Below are 18,874 nucleotides of genomic sequence, written 5' to 3'. Positions count from 1 at the left end.
AGCCGGAGGGGAGGCAGCCCTGGAGATGGTCCCTGCAGCAGATGAGGAGGTGCCATTTTGTCTCTCTCAGACTGACCCGGTGCTCCCAGCTCCACAACAAAGAGCCTGAGCCCAAGGGCTCCACTGCACCTGTGAGGACTGACGGCCTGCTGGGCCCAGTAGGACCCCCTGCACTGAAAGCCAGGGGCCGGCCAGGACTTGTGGAGTCCATGGACCCATTCCCTCGCAAAGGGAGAAGTGTCGGCTTCCCAGCAAGGGACTCAGCCCGTTTCATTGAGCTCCACCTCCACCAGCCAGCTACACCTGTGGGGACCCTCGGGTGATGGGGCATTCCCATTCCTTTTACTTGCGGGGCCTTTGACGGTGGTTGAGTTTAATTGTTGCCGTGCAGTTGGTTAGCCACTCATTTACATGTTACCCTGACTCCCTGGCTTTTTCCTCTGGTCCCTGCTTCCTGCCCTTCCCCTCTATTTACCCCTAGCTTTCCTCTTTGTCTGCAGACCCTTGCCTTCCCGTATTTATAAACTGCAATGGCCATAGGGACTGCTAGCTCACACACCCAGCCATTAGCTGGAGGAACTCAGTACAAAGAAGAGTCTTCTGGCCCAAATGTGCGTCACCAAGCCCCCGAGGCTGGAGGAATTAGGGGCTATGCCACACTTTGGGAGATGGGGTGCCCTAGACAGTATGTGATAAGCAGGGATTATCTCTTTACATTCTTATTAACAAAATCAATGTACAAGCTGAGGAGACAGGACTGCACTGCCTGTCGTTCTGTGCCACAGAGTTCTGCAGTCCCTCCGTGCAATGAGTGAGCGAGATGCCCATAGCTCAGGCTGGAGCCCAAGGTATCCAAGAACCTTGGTAACAGGGAAAGGTTTCCCATCTCTGTCGCCACCTGGGATGTCTCAAGTCCTACGGCTTTTGGGAGAGGTAATAGCAGAGCAGGTGGAGCTCTTTCTGGTCCTGTTGAATGGTCGAACAAGAAAGCAGACACTCCCCTGAAGAGCTAGAGTGAATCGGGGCAGCCAGTGTGCTCCAAGATGGGAGAAGCAGGTCAGCTGGCCTCTCTGAAGGTGCTGGAAGGGGCTTAGGACTTTGTCAGGAGATATCTGAAGGAAAATGTTGGGGTCCAGAGCCCATTGGGTAAAAGGAGAGTGTGACAGTCTGTCCCCTTATGGTCACTCTTTTTGCAAGACTATGGTCAATATTGTACAGTGTGCCTTGTGAGGTATCATTTGAAAACTCATAATTTGCTGGTCATTACTGTCCTGGTAAAATGTGTGGCAACATCGCAAGTAAAGTTATACAATTCTACTGTGTGACTTTATTGAGACATGCTCCAAGTGTAGAAAAGCAGCACAAACCAGTTCCTCAGAGATAAAAGGCAAACTGATGTCTCAGCCAGGTGTCAGCAAAATCAAATGGGCCATCACCTGGTTAAGCAGCCATTCTTTAGCAGGAAGAAGCATTTGAGTGAGAAATTTACATCTTGGCAATGGAACAACTGGAGGTTCCCATGTAAACAGACGCCTCTGCTCTCATCTCTACTCATGGCATCGACAATGTTTGAAAGACAAAGAACGCATCACTGAACTGGAGGAGGAGTCCTGGCAGACAGGCACCCACCCAGCCAGTAAGACTGCAAAAGAGCATGTGGAGAGAGAGACACACACACACTCTTCTGAGTTGAATTCACTTAGCTTGATAAGTTAGGTATTAGTTTGTTTTACCTTTTATTTCTTTGTAACCAATTCTGACTTATATGTCCTGTTACTTGTAATCACTTTAAAAATCTATCTGTAGTTAATAAAACTATAAAACATGTTTATCTAAACCAGCGCATGTTTTGGATTGAAGTGTTTGGAAACTTCATTTGAGATAACAAGATGTGTGCCTATCATTTTCTATTAATGACATGACAGACTTTACATGAGCTTGTGTCACCCAGGAGGCATGGGCAGTACAAGATGCACATTTCTGGGGGAAAGTCTGGGACTGGGAATTTGCTGGTGTCAATGTAATTCAAGGGTGGCTGGCTGAATCACTCTTGCAGTATGGCTGGGAGTAATTTAATCACACAGGGCTGAAAACTCCCCAGAGTCTTACTAATCTCACCTCACGTGGAAGCTGTTCCATACCTCTAATCATTTTTGTTGCCCTTTTCTGAACCTTTCCCAAATCTAATATATCTTTTTTGAGATGGGGCGATCACAATAGTTGCCTCAATAGTTTTCAACAAGACAATGGGATAGTGGCTCCTGGGGGAAGACCAGCCAGTGGACACAGCTGCATGCTGACCTGGTTACTAAGGAGACCCCACAGCACAATTGAAATTTTTGAGGGTGTTTTTAAAAATATATTTAAGTTTCATAAAATAAAAGCCCACTGCCTCAGCTGATGCAGTTCCCTGCTCTCCAATGGGTTTCCTGTGTGGCCAGGGGCAAGTCACTTCGTGTCAGGTTCACAAAAGTACTTAGGTGCCTAAGTCCCAGTTTTAAGCTCCACTGAGATGCACAGAACTCCCACTGTGCCCTGTAGGCCCTAAACTCACTTGGCACCTACATTTTTTTCAGTAAAATTTCCCTTGGCACGTATGTTTCTGCCTGCGGTCACGCACACGGCTGCCTCCCTCTAGGCATCTAGACGCCTGCCTAAGCCCCAGAGCAATTCGCGAACCAGGGAAAATAGGTGTTCAGCTGCCTCAGTCACATGCAGGGCCAGAGCCAGGAGATGCCCTCTGAGCACACCTACCTGTTCAGGCCCCTCAGGCGAGTTCACACAAAGCAGCCAGCAGGGGAGGGGCCCTCCCACATAATTTTTAGCCCAGTACTCACCTGGGATGTGGGTGAGCCCCAGTTCAACGCCCCTCTCTGCCCTAACCACTGAGCTATGGGATATTCTGAGGGCAACATTCCTCAGTCTTTCCTATTGATTGCACACTGCATAAATAATTAAAGACTCATTGGAGCAGGAGGCCGGACCCTGGGCTCCCTTATCTTGGATGAGCGCGCTAACCACCAGGCTATAGCATTACTATCCCATGTGTGCTCTTTCTCGGGCCCAAATGACTATCATTATTCATCCAGTGTAACCGTTTGAACAGGAGAGACTGAGGGAGGCCCACAGCGACAATCCCAGAGCCCAGTGGTCAGAGCACATTCCAAAACGGTAGGATACACCTGTTCAAAGCCCATCTCCCCCTCAGGTGGAGGGGGACTTTGAACTGGGGCGGGGTCGCCTAGAGCGTAGGTGAGCACCCTGACCGCTAGGCTACAAGAGCCTCTGCCTTCCCAGCAAAACCTGCACAGGCCCCTAGCAGCAGAGTTCCCAGCTGTGACTCACTAGCAGAGACAGGTGCATAGCCCTCTAGGAGGGGCGGGGCTTAGCACACTCCCCTCTCATCAGCCTCTCTGATTGGCTAACTTCGATGGCTCCCTCCCCAGCGTGCTGCATGGTGGGTCACAATCCACAGCGCCTCTCTCCCCACTAGTGGGCTAGGGAGCCTGGGCCCCACACTCTGGCTGTGTGAATTGCAGGGATTTCCCAGGTGTCTGACTCCGTTTGTGCAGCCCGGCCTTTGCCTCTCTGGACCTTAGTTCTCCTTCTGTGCAAAAGGGAGAGTAGGATTTCCCGGGGGTAGGAGAAATGCACTAATCAGCTGCTCTGGTAACAGGGGCGGGCTTGGTGAACCAGCTCACCAGAGTGTTATTAGTACTATCCAAATGCCAGATCTTACCACAGGCTGCTGACCATTCTCCAAGTACATTCCCAGCTCTTGCACCTCTTCCCCTCACCATGGACCGACGGTGTCAGAATCCAGCCTCCGCTAATGCGGGGGGCACGGTTTATTTTTCTACACTTAAAGCAGGGGTTTGGCGGAGGCCTTTCTGAGGAGCTCAGGCTGAGCTCCCTGTTGCTGTCATGAGACCTCATTACTCTCAAAGGCTCTGCGCCGACCAATAGCCCTGCTCATGGCATTTCTGCTGCCCTCCTGCGTGCTGCTGTTGGGCCTGCTGGAGAAACTCTGGTGATGAGAAAAGTGCAAGGTGGGATCTTCAGGAACCAATACATTTAACATTGAGTCAAATTCAGCTCTGGTGTAGGTCCATTGACTTCAGCAGAGTTACAGCAGGGATGAATCTGGTCCATTAATGCCAAATCAGATAACATGGAAGGGCCAGAGAACAAGCTTTTACCAACCATCTTCTGTGTAAGGCCCTGAAGATGTAGGTCAGAGCCAATAAAACCAACACGATCCCTCTGGAACAGGCTCCTGGCCTGCAATGACACTGCACGAATCCGCCCTTCATCACACGCCTTCCTAGGGTCCCCACTGCCTGCTGGATTCCAACTCCTGAGTCCTCTACTACTGAGTGATAAATAAGTACGTAGATGCCCCATTAAATTCCAGGTGGCTGAATGCCAATTTGGAGAACATTAATTACATAGGGGAGCAGAGTTCAGGCATTACTCTGTCAAAATGCTGGAGCACAGCCCTTATTACCATTACTCATCCTCTGCCGATAGCACCATGGGTGTACGTGGGACTGGACACAGCAAGTAAGGACACAGTCTGAGCCCCCAAAGGCCCTACGTCATTTTGTGCTATTGTGGATCCCGCAATACTAGGCTTCTACCGCAATTTTGATTTTAATTAGCTCACTTTGCACAGGCCACGATTTTGCATATATTTTGAAGTTTGCAACACACTTTTTTCCCCTTTAGTACAGTAGAACCCCATTTATCTGAGCTGACAGCAGCTGGGGCTTGGGCTATGCTGTCAGCCCTATGCATTAATAACTGTAATATTGTTGCAGCAAAATTCCTGGTTATCAAAAAAAATTAGCAGACATAATACTTGAGTGTTTATATTGGGCCAGCAATTTTTTCTTAAACAAATAGGCCTTCTCTGGCTTTTCCCAATTACCGCACTTAATAAAGGTCTATTAGTACTTTTTCATGATTTTCCATGTCTTGTCTGCAACTCAGCTGCAATTATTTGACAATCATCCTGCGATTCACATAGGGCCTTACTTATAATCAAATTGGTAACAACAAGGGAGCAGGGAACATGCACAAGTTATGGAGCTGCGTGTTTGCCACAATCAGAGCTTGCTCTTTCCGAGTAACTAAGAGCATTTGCTTTATTTTATTGTTTAAAGGGAAGACAGGGTTGGAGTAGTAATTAAATCGCTAATCAAAACTACCATTTATTTATTTGGCCTGGTCTACACTAGGGGGGGGGTGTCGAACTAAGGTACGCGACTTCAGCTACGCGAATAGAGTAGCTGAAGTCGAACTACCTTAGTTCGAACTGCCTATCTGTCCAGACGCCGTGGGATCGAAGTCTGCGGCTCCCCCGTCGACTCCGCCACCGCCGTTTGCGGTGGTGGAGTTCCGGAGTCGACGGGAGCGCGTTCGGAGTTCGAACTATCGCGTCTAGATTAGATGCGATAGTTCGAACTCCGAGAAGTCAAACTCTCTGCGTCGACCCGGCGGGTAAGTATAGACCTACCCTTAGAAGCGTATTTAATTCCTCCAAAAAAGGAGCATGGTAGCCAGCCGCTGAGGAGAGCTGTGCCTGGCCTTCACAAGGAGGATCCTCCACTGGAAAGTCATGTAGAAGGGATATGGCCAGAAAGAATGAGGCTTGCCCATGACAAGAGCAGCCTCAGCGGGCAGTCGCTGGCCTGCAAAGCAAGAGGAAGGAGGAGGAAGATGGAATGTGGTGGTGGTTGTCTGGATCTCAAGGGACCTGCTCTGCCATGGACTCCCTGGGGGACCTTGGGCAAGGCACTAAGGCCAGATTTTTAAAGGTATTTTAAAGTGCCTCGGTGCCTAAGTGCTTTTGACAATCCCTCTGGGTTCCTATCAGCTTCTTCAGGTGCCTCAACACTGTTAAAGATCCAGTCTCTCCATGCCTCAGTTCTGTACAATGGGGATAAAATCCTCTCTCATGGGGGTGCTGTGAGGGCAAATAAAATAAAGATGCTCAGGCATTACGGTGACAGGGGGCATATAAGTGGCACAGCTAGATAGGAGTCAAGGGAAAATTTCGGGCAGTTGGCAGTAGCGTGTTTGAAGGCTGATAGAAAGGAAGCAGATGAGGAAGAGAAAGTAGGAATGAGGAGAATCAGGGAAGGCGCACAGGAAGTGGGCAAGGACGGAGTCCAGTGGGACAGACTGAGGGGTTCCAGGAGGAGAGAGAAGTCAGCCAGTCTCCAGGAGGAGAAATAACGCTGCTTGGAAAGACGTGAAGGAGGAGGGGACTCGGGCCATTTCCTGCAGAATCTGCATTTGTTGGATGTTCTATTTCTGCAACAATGGTCACGCTTAAAAAAACCAAACCACACACAGATGCCAGAATGCAAGAAGTAATCATTTTTATAGTGAATGCCACCAAAATGTGAGTCAAACTATGTGATGGAAACATTACAGCCAATTACATAGTATAAAAATAGGACACTAAAATTCAAAAATAATAGTCAGAGTACCACACAGTTTGGGATAGCAGCATCCAATATCCTACAGCAACCCAGCTTCCGTGCCAGACAGCCAGGGCACGGGAGAACACACATGGGAAGTGGTTTCTAGCTACATTTCCGTGACACACAGAGACCTTGGCCTGGGGCAGCACAGGTTGACATCTTTCCAGGGTTATGTACGTATTTGACAGTGTCGAACAGAGATGCTGATCATGGGGACATCCAGAATCTGAGCCCTGACAGACCGCTCCGCCTGTGTATGGAGATAACAGAGCCTGTTCCCAGATGCCTGAGGCTCAAGAAATGCCATGGTTTTGGGAGGATTCATCTGTGCTGTTGCCCAGGTGTTCATATGAAGAGAGGTAGAACAAGAACACTGCTCTGGGGCTAGTTCTTTATGTGTAAGGATCCCATGTAATGACAGCTTCCGATTGCCTAGGGCTCGGCCTCAGTAAACAGCCAAGGATTTTGTGCCAAATGTCTCCTGAAAAGAGGCCCAAAGACACTCATGCAAGGGAAGGAGCTGGGTGGCCTCGTGCCTGCAGGGAGCAATAACTCCTTGGGCCGGTTCTCTGGTTTATGGGAACAGGCCTCCTCACGTCCCTCTGAGGACAGGAATTACCACATCTCAGGATTTGAGGGAGCTTGGCAGATCGTTACCGTGGACACCAGGGACCCACAGAAGGAAGCCATTTTCAAGCCCTCAGCACCCAATGTGCCTTTAAAAATCTGGACCCGATTGCAGATACTGAGCCCTTTTGAAAATTCTGGCCTTAGTGCTCACTTCAAATCCGGTGGGGTTCCCAACTCATGGCCCACAGGACAACTGGGCTAAAGAGCTAATATGTGTTTGATTCTGAGCTGACGGCAAAGCCCTGAGCCGCACGGGAATCAGCCCTGTTGATGCAGGAAGAAACTGTGGGCACCACCTCCAAAACGACCTCCCCTGCATCTCAGGAGTGCACGGGACAGCTGCTGCCCCTTTCCTGCTACAACCTGCTCAGCACTGCCTCCCCGACCCCCATCTGCATCGCAGCTTGACTGGCTCCCGTGAGCGTAGGGAAGCCCCTCGCACAGGATGGGATCCCTCCCCAACAGCCATCCAGGTCACCCCAGGGGAAGAGAAAAGCAGAAGTCGAGAACTAGCACCTAGCTCTGGCCCCTGGATCTCTGCCCCCACACAAACGAGAGCAGCAAGAGACTGAATTAGCTGGAGATGGGTAGAGGGCCGTGCACTCCAGCCACCCCCACCCTACCTCTAGAGCCAATGGCGCCTACACCAAGGGCTGGAGATGTCAGAGCTAAATGCACTGGCTCTATGCTCCCAGATGGGGACTTTTCCACACCCAGGGACTCCCTAACAGGAGGCAGGGGTGGGGTTTCTGGCTCCCTTGCCAGCCTGTGTAGCACAAAGGGTGGGGAGTAGGGCAGAGACTCTGCAAAGCATCAGCTGGGACCCTGCCTGTGGGCTGAAAAGGTTGGATTGTTTTAAACTGATTGTTAGCCCCATGCTCTTGACAAGATGACATTGCAGAGTAACCGAGATTTAAGCTACGTGCTGCTCTTGAGCAGGCAGCCTGTCTAGTGGTTAAGGCAGGAGATTAACAGTCAGGATAACTGGGTTCTGTTCCCAGGTGCAGCAAGTCACTGCTGCCCTGTGCCTCAGTTTCTCCCCCTGTAAAGCAGGGATAAGACCCACCTGCCTTTGTAAAGCAAGGGGGGGCGCTCTGGTAACAGGAAGGATGTGAGTGCACTTGTGATCGCAGACACTGAATTCGCACTGATGAGAGGCCCAGACTGAACATCCATGATGGGAGTATCTAGAGGAGACAGCCACTAGCCTGAAGATCAGGATCCTCCCCGACCTCCAGAATATCCATGTAGTGAGACACAGGCAGTTCCTCCCCTGGGATGCTCATCAAGTGACAGCTGAAGGCCCCTCCTCCCAGGCATTTCAATGAGATGGACCTCACCCACACAGGGGTTCTTCCCCTTCTAAATGCAGGAATCCCAGCACATCAGAACAGCCAGGAAGGGCTGTTTGCAGAGAGCACTAGTTTTACATAGTACGGTGCAGCTCCATTACTCGTGGGGGCAGGGAGGGGACGCCCTAAGCTAATTTAGCACAAAATCATCATTTAAAAGACAAAGTAAATCAGAAAAAGGCAACGGTGCTGTGCTGGTGCCGAAATGTACAATTGTGAGACGCGCCAGAGAGCTGCAGAGCCAAGGGACCTCGGGGGTGACATTTCCAGGGATCAGCTTTCATCGCAGTTTGAAAAAACCCTGTGCAGAGAGATTATCTCCACACTGATCTGGATTGTCTTGTTCAGCTTTGGCCCTCGGCCTAGCTGGACAATGAGCAGAAAAGTTGGCCAACGTCCTGAGGTCAGCGGCCCCGACTGCATTAGCTGGGAAATAGTAGAAAGAATCTTCAAGGCACTTGAGAACTCACAGTCTTAACACACTGGAGCCCAGAGAATTGAGGCAGCAGCTTGACATGGGAGTTAAAGCCCAGATACCTGCAAAAGGTGATTCAATATCATAGCATATGTAAACCAAAGCGGTGCAGAACAGAAATCACTCCCGCAGTGCAGGACAGAGCTGGTGTTGCTCAAGTTAATGGCTCCTGTTTAGATCAGAGTGAATGATCTGGTGCAAGAGGTGCTGAGTTCCAGGTTGGAAGGGGCTTGAGTCCACCAGGTGAAGTTTCTTCTTTGCCTTTAGGAGGCCTGCACTTACTGGGGGATGGCAATGGAGCTGCAGGCTGCTGCTTAGCCCCTCCGCAGGGCACTGAAGCAATCTGCTGTTACAAGACAAACCAAGAGGTTACAGTGGAGTTGGCTGAAGGGAGAAGTGATCTTCTGCCCCACTGGGTGGCTTCACTTCATGGGGTCCTTTCTTGTCCCACACTGCGCAGAAAGCGGAAGTGTAGCATGCAGAGTGAGCAGGGGCCCATTCTGGGCACACAGTTCAGCCTCTGGAGGAGCATCTGCTGCTGCGCCGAGTCAGTTGTCAGAAAAGTTCCAGCCGGACGGTGTCTGGAGTCCTTCCAACGACCACAGCCGCTCCCCCGTCCCATCACTGCCATAGCACAGACAGGATTTCATGTATGTCTGCCTTTCCCTCTAACCTTTCCCCTCTCTTCTTTAAGGGGAAGAAGAGGGAAAAAATATAGGCCTAAGGTCTGCATGGATTCAGCTCTTAAACCTCTGTCTCTCTCTTAAAGAGAATGGATCAAGGGCAAGCAGAAGAGTCCGGGCTTTTCTGGATTGGGAACGACAGTCTGTCTGGCCACACTCCATCGAGATGGGGGGTTGGCACCATCAGCACAGAGTTTTCCATTCAGCTAGCAGGGGAGGAGCTGTTAGCAAGTGACAGGGTCCTGCCTTGGTCTCTACCAACAGCAGATTTCTCGCTCACCTGGAGGCATGATTTTGGGGATTAATCTGCCTTTTCCACCTTTTCCTTCTGCACATCACTAGGTGAGAGGGAGATTGTTTCACGTGCCACCTCCCCTCAGTGCCCCATGGCTTATTAATTCTCCAAATATTTCACTCTCTAGAGCGGCAGCAAGGGCTCTGTACTACCCTAACCCTGGGAGGAAGGAGAGAGAGCGTAGCCAGCCCGGCTGCAAGGTGAAGGCTAGGGGGAGGAGGAGCATTCAGGCCTCTGCCTTAAGACAAACTGAGGCGCCTGGTGTGTTCATTTCATTATGCTGTTTGTAAAGCAAATGGTTGCCAGTAAGGACAGCCCAGTGCCCCTTGTCCCCTCTGCAGTGCCTGCGTTTAGGGCTGGACAGCAGCAGCAGGCAAAGGCCAACATGCATGTACTACTCCAGCAACATTTCCCCCTCCTTGGAAATCACTCCACCCTCCTACGACCCAAAGGCTGAGCATGGATGTAGTTCTGGCCACATCGAACACATCCAGATTCCTCTTTCCAGAGTCCTCATCGGAGAGGCCAGGGAGAATGGGCCCCTCGGGGAGCAGAGACAGTGTGTGAAGGGGGAGGCCAGGTCTCCGAGACCCTGCAGACGGGGACCAGGGATGCAGATGCAGCAATTGGAAAAACTGAAGAAATCTCAAGTGACTTCCTGCTAAAAGGCTTGGGCAGATTCTGACCCCTATAAGGCCCCATTATGCTGCTCTGGTGTTGGAAAGGGATAGAAACAGCCCCCAGGGAATAGCTCCAGCATAGCTGGGCCGTATCCTTCCCCCAGCACAGCCCTCAGTGCACAGTGCTGGGGAAATGGCCACAGGAGGATGTTTACTGAGGGTATGAGAGTGTAGCAGCAGCAGCCTGCCTCTAGCTAGGCTGGCAGCAAAGCAGCCCTGGGAGCTGCTCCAACCTAGCTGGGTCCTGGCTGCTTCTGCAGCACCCAGAACCTGGGTCCCTTTGCAGACAATTGGTCCAGGCTGCAGCTTCTGTGCTGCAGCACCTAGTGACCTCAGCAGATACACATGGGCTTCAGGATAAGATGTCTGGGGGCATCTCAGGGGTGTGGGGGAAGGAGCAGCAGAGGGGAGGCCAACACTGCTGGGGTCAGGCCAGGGCCCCGTGGCAAAAGTTGCGGGGAGGGTCCGGACCTGCTGGGGTCAGGCCTGATCTATGGGGTAATGGATGGGGGTGGGGCTAGGAGCCCTCTGTGGTTTCCAGGCTGTGGAGGAGGAGCAGAGCCCTGTATGAAGCAGAGGGCGGGGGGAGGGGTGGACATGGCTGGGCTCAGGACCGAGCTTTACTGGGAAGAGGTGTGGAGAGAGGAGACCAGGGTGGTTAATCGGCTGGGCAGGAGCCCACAATGAGGCAAAGGCTGTAAGAGGAAAGGGACCATTACTCTAAGCAGCCCCAGGTACATGTGGGGTGGAGGCTGTGGGTTGGCCTGGCAGCCAGAGGAGCTCAGACATCTGAGGTCAGGAGCCCAGGAGGCACCACGGTTGCAGTGGACTAGGCAGGGGTTCGGGGGCAGGAAGTGTGCAAGGCGTGGGGTGAAGCTTGCAACAGTGTTGGTGAGGCTGGGCTAAGGGCTGTGTTGTGGGTGAAAGCTATGGAGGGGGTGGGGGGGCCTGGGAAGCGCTCATGGACTTACTCATCAGCACAATTATTTTTTCTTTATTTCTAAGTAAGAGGCTGCTACCACAACAGGCATTAGCTGGGAATGGGAAGAGATGACAGGCCGCCAGCCTCACAGGGTGGTTGGAGCTGAACAGCAAGAGTAGATATGGGCTCATGGCACATGGGGGGCTGTTGGGGAAGCAGATTCCACCTTGGATGAAGTAGCTTCTGTGCAGTTGGGTCTCTGTTCTCCTGACACCTGCTTCTGTGGTGGACAGCGTCCCTCACCGCTTCCAGTGGCTTAGACCCAAAGGGAGAACCCTACCACATAACAACAGGAAGAAAAAGCCAGGGGCTTGGAACCAGACCACGAGTTTTGTCCTTCCCCACATTTTAACTTCTGCACAAAGATCTCTGGTCTGTGGAATCAGCTGGTCCCAGCAGCTCAGCAGCAGAGTTTCTGGTAATAGCACAATCCCCGGGGCAGCTTGGGATGCTCTGCCCGCTCTCTTCTCCTGACATGTGGTACAGAACCAGCCAATACGAGAACAAAAACTCCGGGAGCCTCGGGCCAGGCCTGCGGTTTGTTTTTAGTCTGAAGTAGCTGTAATATAAAAGACCAATATAAAAGTGCCTAACGCTAGGTTTTGTTTCAGTTTAAAATCTACGCGGACTGAAATGCTCCATTGGTCAGTCAGTGGGAGTTCGTCTGACGGAGGCAGGTTCTTGGGGGCAGGCGCCACAAAGGTCCCTTGCCTGGCCCCAGCCCAGCAGCAGCATCGAGTGCATGTGCGACTCTTCCAGCACATGCAGTTCAGGAGGGCTCTGGCTTCAGCAATAAATAAAGGCAAAAATACAACAATCACTTTTGGAACTTTAAATATCTTTCTCTTGCACTCGGTGTCTCTTTACACAACCCTCTCCTTGAGGCGTCTGGATCACCTCCTCCAGTCCTGGGCAACAGGCAGGGGAGAGGAAGGGTCAGTTATAGAGGGGAGCTACCATCCCGGCATCACCGGCACGTATGCATTTCTACCACTCGGTGGCACTGTTTACATTTGACAAAGCAGCACCAGTGGAACTTGCAACTGCACCTTTCCACCACCTCCACTTCGTCTGTGTGAAAGCCCCTCCCACAGCACATAAGCTCACAGCCATCAATAGCTTTGGAAGTCTTGTTGCATTGCCGGCCACTGGTCCCCAGGACCCCATTCTTTAGGTCATGATCACAGAAGTCAGGGCTGGAGTCCAGGTAGACCAGGTCCTCATCCGTGTGTGGTTTGAACTGGGAGTTTTTTGGCACCAGGACTTTGGTGGAGCCGATCTTTCTCTGCTCAACTTCTGTGGCCCCATCAAATTTCTCCTTTAACATATTGCCCACTTTGCGGAAGGGAGGCATTGCTTTCCAGCAGGTCTTCACCTCGCATGAGCCTGACACACCATGGCATTTGCACTCCACCCGCATGTTGTTCAGGATAGCCTGAAAGAGCACACAAAGAAGAGAGCTGTCAGCTGCTGCAGGAGGCACCCACACTCAGACCCATTAGTATACACCATGCAGCACGGCAGGAAGACCAGGAAGTGTGATGCAAGTGGGACCTAGCGCAACAGTGAGTGGAGGTGCCTGCTGGAGGTGAACAGACATGACAGTGAGCAATGAAGTGCAGGAGCCGTTAGTATTATCCGATGAAGGGAAATGGAGCTTGGGCGGTGGCTACCGGCCCAAGTCTGCCAGCTGCCCTGGTGTTCTGAGGAGCTATTACCTTCCTTCCAGCCTCATTATTATGGAGGTTCATGAGCGCCCTGCTGGAGGAGGCACCTTTGCTTCTCTCCCGGACATCAACGAAAGACTGTGAGAAGGCCACTCCGTAGGCGATGTTATCAGAACAGCCAGACCACTGGAAGCCTAAAGCACAGCAAGGATTGGAAAGAGTGATTTGCAGCAGAAATGGGGGCGAGGCAGAGCTGAAGGACAGAACAATCAGTCGGCTCCTTGGCCTGTCCTCTCCCTCTCCAATCCCCATAGTCTAGCTACAGAGGAGCTGGCCACCTCCTGTCTCCTTTGAGTTCACACTGGACACTGGGTTACCTAGGGAGGTGATGGAATCTCCTTCCTTAGAGGTTTTTAAGGCCCGGCTTGACAAAGCCCTGGCTGGGATGATTTAGTTGGGGTTGGTCCTGCTTTGAGCAGGGGGTTGGACTAGACGACCTCCTGAAGTCCCTTCCAACCCTGATATTCTATGGTTCTGTGACAGCTGCTGTCACCTCCTGCCTCCAGTGTCTAGTGAAAGGGCTTCATGAGCCAGAGCTGCTACCGTAAAGAGCACCTCCAGAACTAGGACTCTGCCATCTAGGACCTTCTAGGGAAGGAAAATAAGCAACACCCCCCAGAATTGCTGGGGCTCTTTGGAAACAAAGGAAAAACATTGCTCAGAGGCAAATTGCAAAGCTGTAACCTGCGACAAGAAGCTAATATTTGATTTTTATCTCCTATGTGGCTGGTCTGCCATGCTTCCTGCTAGGCTGCAGCCTTCCCCAAAGCTCCACTGGTCCCTGGATTCTGACAGCTGTGTGATGAGCCTCTGACGGCCCTGCAGGGCGGAGGAGTCCCTCAGCCGAAAGGCGCCTGCAGGGCTTGGCAGTGTGTTCAGCAGGACGTAGGGATTCTCCCAGGGTGCACCGTGCTGTGCCCAGTCAGAGCTAACAACTGGCAGTGTGGCAGGCACACCTGGAAAGATCGGCAATGCAGCAGGAGTGCTTTACCCAGGCACACCTGGGGCACTGGGCTGTGGAGGCGGCACTCTCAAGAGAAAACCATCCAATGTTATTTGAAAATGTGGAAGCTGCCTAGGAGCCCCTTTGTGTGACACCCAGACAAATGGGTGACCTGCCCACCACCCCGTCTGAAAGGGACATGCAGGGAGTGACTGGGGAAGGGATCCGTTTTGTTCCTTTGTCCTTATTCTTCCTCTCTCGCCTCTAGTTGGCAGGCACAAGCCCAGTGGATCTTGTGCAATCCTGTGCTTAGCCTAGAGAAGACCTCTAGCAACCGCCTGGCACCTCAACTCTTGCTCTCCTGTATCGTACTCCTGTAAGGACTTACCCTGAGGACTGACACCATGCACAGTCCGATCACAGCCACACTTCTCCAGCTCTCCACTGCTGCAGGCTCGAGTCACTGCAAAGGCCACCCCCGCTGAGGAGATGGCATACACAAACGCTGCTTCCCGTGTCCCTGGAATGACAAAAGTTGCAGTCAGGGATTGTTTCAAATTCACACGCACAGCCGAGGGCAGCTGCCCTTCCAGTCAGAGGTGCCCATGCCCACACACTCATGCATGTGTGTGTCAGACTGATCCAGACCCCCCCCACATGCAGTTGTGTGGCACAGAGGAGCCCTGCATGCTACCTACCTGACACGGAGATCCTGGCAATCAGCTCCTCCCAATCAAAAGACTGGCACTCAGAAACTCCTATCATCACATGCCCCATCCTGAATACATGTACCTAGAACTTACCTACAGATCCCCTGTCACACAAGGCCATATAAGTTGCATGCCTGTACCCTGATCCTACGGGCAGAAATTTCTGCCCATACCCAATACACACAGTATGCAGAACCCAGCTCTGAGAGCCATGGATCCCGAGTCCCCCCATCCTCATGCAGAACATGGCAGAGGGAGTCTCACACCTCACCCCCTCCCAAGCACAACACCCCACAGCCTGAGACCCCTTCCAAAGAACGCTGTCTAGAAACTCGCAGAGAGACTTTCCTGGACAAAACCACAAATGCAGATGTTGTATGCAGACCCCTTCCCTCTCAGCCCAAGTCTGGGGCAGAGAACCCCCCCAGAGCCCCTCACGCAGCAAAGCAGCATAGAACATTTCTGCAGCCCAAACCCTGCACAGAAACCCTATAGCTGGAGACCCTGATGCAGTCCCAAGAAATTCGACTTCATACTACAACGAATTTTTATGATTAATAATTTGGAACCTGCTGTTTGGGGCCTAGGCAGTTGAAGCAAACAATTAAGCCAGCTTAAGTTGACTGTGAGAATCAAAGCGAAGGGGCCTGTCATTAAAATGGTGAGAGCTCTCCCCAGCCCTTTGTACCCAGCCTCCCAGAGATCAACCACAATCACCCCACCCCTCCAACCCTTCCCCAACAGCCCTTTGAGAGCAGCCCCACGCAGACTCACACCCTGAACAGTCCCGCAGAACCTCCAGGGCCCCGTTCTCCACTGAACTCAGGAGCAGTGCAAAAGGGGCTGTAGTACAGAGCCTAGCGCAAGGAGTCTTGGTCCATGATGGAGACACTTAGGTGCTATGACAGTGCAAATCAATAATAATCAGGCAGCGGCTCTCCTCCCCTACAGAATGAAAAAGTGCATAGCGGGGCTCCTCGCCTGAATGGCTCTGGTCAAAACCCCTTCCAGCCCATGCTGTAAAGGAAGTTCTGGGATCTGAGTTGAATCACAGAATATCAGGGTTGGAAGAGACCTCAGGAGGTCATATAGCCCAACCCCCTGCTCAAAGCAGGACCAACCCCGTCCCCAACTAAATCATCCCAGCCAGGGCTTTTTGAAGCACTGCTATGGTCCAGCTAACATGACACAGGGAGCCCATAGGGAAGTTAGATCAACCCTGAGGGTGCTCTAGCTTTGCAAGGTCTAGCCAAGCCCCCAGACAGGCCTAGGACATCAAGCCCACTGCTGCCTACCCTCCACCCACTGAGTGCATCTCAGCCACAATCCAACCTCCATCCTCAGCTAGAGTCCTCACACTCAAACCATTTCCTCCCAGATTGAATCCCACACCCAGGAAACCCCACATGGAGCTGCCCCTGGAGCCTAAGAAGCTTCCCTCTGCCTGAACAGCTCTAAGCAGAATCCTGTATTAGCCTGCACACACACCCCATCCCCAAAACCCACCTGCAAAATCCTTCTCACGTTGCTCTGCTCCACTCTCAGAACCCTACCCCGCCATCAGCTGGGGAAAGAGCCCCTTTCACGCTGCTTTTGATGGTTACCAGAGTGTTAACTGCCCATTGAGGAAGCAGTTGTTGGGAACTTCAAACCTCTCCGAGGGAGAGAGCAAACATGCAGGACACATGGCCAGGTTTCAGCTGTCGGCTGCTGTGCCAGCAGAGATTGGCCTGTGTGAAAGCAGAGCTACAGCAAAGTTGCAAAAGAAGAGGGAGCTTTGGAAAGGTGCATATAAGGGGTGTGCCCATGTCTGTGTGTGTTTCTCTCTCTCACCGATAGTGTCTCTCTGCATGTGTGTGATGATTGTGGGTTTAGTGGTCATCAATTAAATCTTGCAACACCCAATTCCCTGGCTCCTGCCACGCTCTGAAGCCAAGGTGGCTAGGACACAACAGGCCCTTCTGTCTCAGAACATGTGCTGTAGACTGAAGGGATCAGCATTTAAAGTCCAGGCTGTGCTACTTGGAAGCTCAGGGCAAGAGGCCCCAGGGTCACTTCAATGGCAGCTGGAGAGTACTATTGTGAACAGAGATCTGCCCTTCATCTCTCGGGCCCTTGCTCACAACTGACTGGTCAGACAAAGGGGAGCAACTTTGGTGGTCGCAGCTCAGACTCTGGTGACCAAGGCTGTAATCTGGCCTGGGCGGCAGTGGCTGGTTAGGACCCAGCCAGTGTGGAATCACCTCCAAGTTAATCGAGGTTAATAGTAGGATCATGTTGGTCGGTTTGTGCTGTGGCTGCCTAAAAAGAGACGACTTCAGTTTCTGGTATTTCTGGTATTTCCAGTCCTGAACCTTCACAAGCACAAATGTTCACCCCCATGCTGTGGGAAGGAAAGTTAAATAAGGAGCTGAGGCTGGACTGGGGGCAGCTGGGGCCTGCAGGTCGTGGTGTGTCAGAGCAGAGAGTGCCCAGAGCTTCAGAGAAGAGGGAACAGCAGGAGTCACACCAGAATAGGGGACACCCAGGAGCTAATCTAACCCACAGAACAATTAGATGGAGGAAAGGGTGTCAGAGTGGAGATGCCTCTGGTCACTAGTTTGCAAGGAGAGAGGGAGATCTGAGCAAGGGGAAGTCACTGCAGCTCCCTCTGCCATAGAAACTAGTGCTGCCTTCAGGAAAGAACAACGGGGCTCCAGAAACAGGCCTCATGCCGCCAGCCACGGAGAAAACTCATCACTCCTCCCAAGCTCTTCCAAAGTGCATCTGCTCTGCCCTGTACTCTCCTGCTGTTCTAGTCCTGGTCATAGGTGCCGTCTCTGTGGGTGCTCTGGGGCTTGAGCACCCATGGAAAAAAACGAATGGGTGCTCAGCACCCATCAGTCACAGCTAATTGGGAGCACCACCAAACAGCTGTTTGCGGAGGGGTTTGGGGGAGGGCGGAGAGCAGCGAGCAGGCAGGGGCCTCAGGGAGGGGACAGGAAGAGGTGGAGCGAAGGTGGAGTCTTGGAGGAGGGGGTGGATAAAGGGCAGGGCCTTGGGTGAGGAAATGGAGTAAGGATGGGAAAGAGTCAGAGGGAAGGCGGGACCTGGGGGGGAAGGAGCAGAGTGAGGGCAGAGCACCCCCGGGGGAAATAAAAGTCAGCGCTTATGGTCCTGGGCACCCCCAGCTCTGCCACTGCATCTCAATACTGATGCGCCTCCATGCTATTCTAGTCCCCCTCAGCTCTACAAATCCATCTGAGTCCTGACACGGCGCTCTGCCCTACTCGCCCCCAGCTCTTATATCCTGCGCCTTCCCTGCTCTACAACCCGCATGGGGCGCGTTCCGCTTGGTCCCAGCGCTGTCGGGAGGTTAGCACGGTGCTCGCAGACGGTCCACGCCACAGATCATTTCATTACGATGGATGGCTCTGGAGTCTGTAGTTGGAAGGATGAGAACCAGAGCCAGCATAGCAGCATGCAGAGAGCGATGAGTGTTTTACTGCTTTTGGGCAGCAGAGGGCATCATCCCAAGGTCTCACTCCGGAGTCACAAAGGGTCCAGCCGTGCTCGCCGACAGGCCTAGCTCATGGCTTGTTCACTGACCAGAGAAGAGACCAAATAAATAAAGCATCCTGCTGCCGCTGCTGCTGCTGCTGGGCCCTTGCCAGGGGGAGCTTCTTGGTGAGGCAGATGAAGCTGCAGAACTACCTGAGTAGCTTTACGGGGCCAGTTCCACCTCAAACACGCTGCAAGGCAGAGTTCAGGCTGAGAGCCTGTGGCCAGCCCGCGCCACTGTGCCCAGCCCAGGTACATGGAGAGCCCTGCTATGCTGGCAGAGGGCCGGCTCTGCAGCACGGGCAAGGAAATTGGGGTTCACAACAGAAACGCAGACAGCAGCTAAGGAACTGGGCAAGCTTAAAA

The 18,874-nt window shown here is 52.4% G+C and overlaps 1 protein-coding gene across 6 annotated transcripts in view; it reads right to left on the bottom strand.

Annotated features, from left to right (window-relative positions):
• Positions 1-6,368: 6,368 nt before the first annotated feature.
• The window catches only part of WNT4 (Wnt family member 4), a 33,309-nt gene continuing 20,803 nt past the window's right edge, over positions 6,369-18,874 (bottom strand). For all 6 annotated transcript variants that reach the window (XM_044996103.1, XM_044996104.1, XM_044996099.1 and 3 more), the window contains exons 3-5: positions 14,647-14,778; positions 13,307-13,449; positions 6,369-13,023 (exon numbers count right to left, since the gene is read on the bottom strand). In XM_044996103.1, coding sequence (XP_044852038.1) covers positions 12,556-13,023; positions 13,307-13,449; positions 14,647-14,778 — 743 coding nt within the window. In that variant the 3' untranslated portion in view covers positions 6,369-12,555. The remainder of the gene's footprint in view (positions 13,024-13,306; positions 13,450-14,646; positions 14,779-18,874) is intronic.

This window comes from Mauremys mutica, chromosome 21, assembly GCF_020497125.1.
Source record: "Mauremys mutica isolate MM-2020 ecotype Southern chromosome 21, ASM2049712v1, whole genome shotgun sequence".
NCBI classification, from domain to species: domain Eukaryota; kingdom Metazoa; phylum Chordata; order Testudines; family Geoemydidae; genus Mauremys; species Mauremys mutica.
Note: the sequence above shows the minus strand (reverse complement) of the source record. Positions and strands in the feature narration are given on the sequence as shown.